Below are 5,123 nucleotides of genomic sequence, written 5' to 3'. Positions count from 1 at the left end.
GTAGTAATAATTTCATCATATAACCAGTAACTGCAGTTTGAAATACTCTATAAATCAATCATGAAGTAAAATTGGTTTGAAGTTATGCCAGAATAAGAATAAGGATGTTTCTTTACTTATTAGGCAGAAGGAATAATATTAGCAGATGCTATAATGTAGCTAAGCAGTTTAACTTCTATTTTATCTCTTTTATGAAAGGGAACAATTGCCAAAGTGAAAATAACAAACATGAATAGGAATGATTTGAAGCTTGAGATAAATGAAAAGAAACAACATAGTTGTTTACATGAATCCAAGCCCATAAAACCACATGAATTACATTTCAATGAGAGAAGAGGCAGTAGGAAATGAGGTGGTACCTTTTGAAAACTTGAGAGGACAAGGTTGTTTTACCTGGTAACAAGTTATTGTTTTTTTCTTTATGTAATTTTGTGACTATAATCATTACAGAAGCTTTCACACATACTGCATAAGTTATGTACTCAGGAGCTACAGAAATTTCTTAGAAAACTTGATGTATATATTTGAAAAGCAAAAACAAAATCCATTAATGATTTTAAGATAATTTTTAAATGGACATTTTATTATACATTTGTGAAACTAGATATAGAAAAACCTGTAATAGACTTGATGGAGAAGCATACTGCTTTGAAAGGGACATAACCATAGACTTAGCAATTTTTAAATTAATTAGTATAAAATATCCCAACTTATGGTCTCCAAAAATGCAAACCTAAATTTAAAAGTTAAAAATCATAACATAGAAAAATGAATTTATAAAACCTTATTCTCTCTAATTCTCGTAATTTTCCATAAAGTGCCAGTCTTTATCACCTCTGTGCTATTTCCTGAATTATGACATTTAAATATTTTCTTTGATTTGTCTTTTATATATAACATGGGATTACAGTATGGCATCATAAGAAATCCATTAATGACTCATTCCCCTCAACTCTAAGCATAGAATCTGGGTAGCATTTTTCATGTGTCAGGGAGCCTCTGCACTGAGGAATCCGTGACAGAGCAGAGCCACAGACAAAGATTGCAAACCTGATATGTTATTCCTTTGTTTCCCACTGTCTATTTCTTACCCCACCCCTACTGGCTTTCACCCCCTCTAAGTCTAACACACAGAGAGCTAGTTTTCCACCATACACACGCTTATTAAAATTGACCTTTTCTCTTTACTCCGTGGAGTGACCTTAGGCAAATCTGACTTTTCTGAGTATAAAACTGAGACAATTCCACTACCTACTTTACAGAGTATTCTGAGAATAAACTAACCAATTATGTATGAAAATATTTGGTAAAGTTTAAAAAAATCACATATACATGTGCACACACACACATCTTATTTCATTTTTTTTTTCATTCTGGCAACTTCTAATCCATTTAATTACAATTTTTTTATAATTAAAATAACTACACATCTTTTGGGTGTGTTTTTTTAAAGAGCTAATGAGAAGTTCACAGATGCAAACAGACAGATATCCTGATACGTAAGATACTATAAAAAATTTTTCTTCCTTAAAGCAAGACGCTTCAAGATCCTTAAAAATTAGCAGAATCCATTCAAATTTAGTAACAGATTTCAAAATCTTCCCCTGGATTTTTAAGTCATTTGCTGTTGCCATACTCCAGATGACACCCTCAGTTGGAAGGAATTAAGACACCAAAGGATTAAGACACCAATTGAATGTTTTCCTGCTTGGAATTCATTGTCAGCAACCTCCCTCAATTATCTTTGGGCATGAGTTTAACAATGCAGGGGGTTGAAAAATATTTCTTCATCTTGTAAAAAATGGAGACCCTGGATTATGTGTGTATATATGCATATACACAGCTCTTAGCATTAACCAACCTAAACTAGTAGCAAATCAAAAGCAAAATAAGACAGTAGTAACCTGTGTATCTGGGTTCATTGCCTTATGCCCTTTCAACACATAATTTGAATTTTAACAATATTTATATTCATGACTGTCTTTGAAAAATAGTTATGTCTAACCAAATAGGCAATTTATTGTTCCAAGTCAGACTAAATCTATGTGATTTTCCTCATCTAAATCAGAAGATTCTCAATGACCTGGGAAGACGTAACAGAACTACATTGGTCAGCCAAAAGAAGTCTTAGTATTTTATTCTGATTTCTACCACTCCAACGCAAGTCCTAGTTATTTAAATGTGCTACTATCATAATATTTTTAAGTACATGAGCCCTAGAAAAAGAGATATCCTACCCATCCAACATCAAAATTAGTGCTTCACATGTCTTGGGGTAGGAGATGGACAGGAAATTGCCAGATAGAGAACACATACAATTCATATAAAGTAAACAAAACAAAACACAAGTCCATTGGCTCCATGTTAAGAAAATAACAAAATGTTTTACATTAGTCCTTCTTTACATTGACTCTTTTTGAGGCAGAAAAGTCTCCTGAGTAGTTGTTGGAATTTAGAATTACTCCAGATTATTATAACTGAGTGGCCAGAGGGATATGCTGCCATTATGTCCTTCAGCACAAAGTAGCGCTGAGTTCCGTGAGGAATAATGAATGTCATGTTTGTTATGAAGGCGGCAAAATAAGAAATAAAGAAAAGAATGAACGTTAGCACTGTTCTTAAGGCGTTTATATGGACTTCTGTGCTGACACTTCGAAAACCACGAGATCCGTTTTGCATCCGATGAGTGTGCTTGTAGAGAGACATGAGTAACATAAAAGTGCACATCAGGAATATGGCTAGAGGAAATAGGAGTGAAAAATTGACAAGAAGCACTTCATTAATACTCCTTATATTGAATTTAGACGTTGTGCGTGTGGCATTTCTGAGGACATCCTCCACCGCGTTCTTAGGGTAATCTACCTCGATACACAGAGTTGCAGTGCTCACCGAGGCCAGCAAGCTTCCCAGAAGCAGCCCAGGCATTAACTTTGAGATCCTGAATTTCAGCCAAAGAAAACAGGGATGAGTGAAGCCTATTAACTTGAGGCAGTAAAATACAGAAAGGCAGGTGGCAAACCAGAGACTGACAGAGCTAAAAAACATCCAAAGGAACACCATCGCTGCACCATAAATTTTTGTCTGATAAAAGAGTGGAAAGAACATAGAGAAAAAACTTTGTACCATTAACATCAGCAGCAGACCGACTCTAGACATCCCTATACATATTAAAATGAGCTGCATTGGTGTTAGCTTTCTGCTTTTGATCAATTCGTTACAGCTGATGATTATCAGAAATCCATTGCCGGTAATCCCTGTAATAAATTCTGCTGACATGATGATAGCATGAGGAATAGCTGACAAAGAGGAGGTCATGTCTCCTACCACAAATCTTAGCTTTTCCTTGTGGATGGTGTTAAATACCTCCTCTAGATGATCTTGCAGATAGGAACATATACTGAGAAATCTGATCTTCTGCCAACTCCTGGAGTAGAGTCTTACACTAGACTTTTCCCCTAAGGCAGAAAATCAGAGGGAGACTTTTTGAATCTGATGCCCTTCAAATGAAACTGTGGAAATGCAAATTCAAAGATTTGAATGATGGTTACATCTTCCAATTACCATATCGACATTATTTAATTCTCACTCATACTCAGTTTTGCCAAAAAGTGTAATTATAAATGTTTTACTTAGGTTACTATTATTTCTTTTTTGCCTTTTGTTGTTTTTTTTTCCTAATGACAATTACCACATCCTTGGGACAGACAATTATTTCCTATTATTGCCACAAGTATCCTAAAGCAGTGCACTTTTTTTCCTGATAATTCCAAGATACTTTAATAGAATTTCCCCTTCCTCCCCTCCAAGCCCCACCAAAGACAATTTCTTCTCCACACTTGAAAATCACTTTCCGGGAACTAACTTTGTATAAGAATCCTTTATTTCCCTAAGCAAACTTTTATATTTTTAAAGTCTTCCTGGTAGAATTCTGATCTGAGGATCAGCAAACCAGTGATGAAAGTAGTCTATAGTTAATCCACATGCTGCTGACATCTAATGCTCATCTGAAGAGCATCATGTCAAAAAGTAGATGGTACAGAAACTTCTAACCACCAGCAGAAGGCATAATTACCTATGCGAAAAAAATGAGCTTACTCTATTTCACATAACCTTGCTGAACTTTAGTCACATCACAGGTAAAATGTAAATAAATCATCACTACTTCATAAATGAGATACGGTGCTCAAAGTGCTTAGCTCAGTAGCTAGGTCATGCTAAGCACTCAACAAATGTTAACTATTAATAGTATTAAATGTCTGTTTTCATATCATGACTCTAGAAGTATTTTCAACAGCTTAAATATTTTCAATAAGAAATGAGATTTTAAGAGTATTGAAAATAGAAAAAAGCAAAGGACTAGGCTTGCCACCCACTGTCTACACCAGTTATAGTTTTTAAAGCCTCCCAGAGCCATCCATAGAATGTATATTCACCCGCCCATGAAAGGCAATGTCAGTGGTACCTATGTGATATTCCTATGCCAGTTTTATCATCCTCCCACTCATCTTCTACACAGCACAGCTACCAACATGCAGCCAGAATTGTACCTTGGCATACTGGAATAATACTCTAACCCTGTGGTTGGCAAACTGCGGCTCGCAAGCCACATGCGGTTCTTTGGCCCCTTGAGTGTGGCTCTTCCACAAAATACCACGTGCAGGCACACGTACAGTGCGATTGAAACTTCGTGGCCCATGCGCAGAAGTCAGTTTTCAGCCTGGGCGAGTCTATTTTGAAGAAGTACTGTTGATATTTGGCTCTGTTGACTAATGAGTTTGCCGACCACTGCTCTAACCAACGAGGGCCTCCAATCAGTTTATATTTATATTTACACTAGAGGCCCAGTGCACAAAATTTGTGCATGGGGCGGCGGGGGGCGGGGGTCCCTCAGCCCAACCTGCACCCTCACAACCTGGGACCACAGGCTCCTAACTGCTTGCCTGCCTTCCTGATTGCCCCTAACCACTCTGCCTGCCTGCCTGATCACCCCTAACTACTCACCTGCCTGCCTTCCTGATTGCCCCTAACCACTTGCCTGCCTGCCTGCCTGACTACCCCTTACCACTTGCCTGCCTGCCTGATCGCCCTAACCACTTGCCTGCCTTGCCTGACAGCCCCTAACT

The 5,123-nt window shown here is 37.3% G+C and overlaps 1 protein-coding gene across 1 annotated transcript; it reads right to left on the bottom strand.

The window, feature by feature from the left end:
* Positions 1-2,385: 2,385 nt before the first annotated feature.
* LOC132242532 (taste receptor type 2 member 9-like) lies at positions 2,386-3,315 on the bottom strand. The gene has a single exon (XM_059711271.1). The coding sequence runs from the start codon at positions 3,313-3,315 to the stop codon at positions 2,386-2,388; it is 930 nt and encodes a 309-aa protein (XP_059567254.1).
* Positions 3,316-5,123: the final 1,808 nt, after the last annotated feature.

This window comes from Myotis daubentonii, chromosome 10 (genome assembly GCF_963259705.1).
Source record: "Myotis daubentonii chromosome 10, mMyoDau2.1, whole genome shotgun sequence".
Lineage (NCBI taxonomy): Eukaryota > Metazoa > Chordata > Mammalia > Chiroptera > Vespertilionidae > Myotis > Myotis daubentonii.
This window is presented reverse-complemented; position numbering and strand designations above follow the sequence as displayed.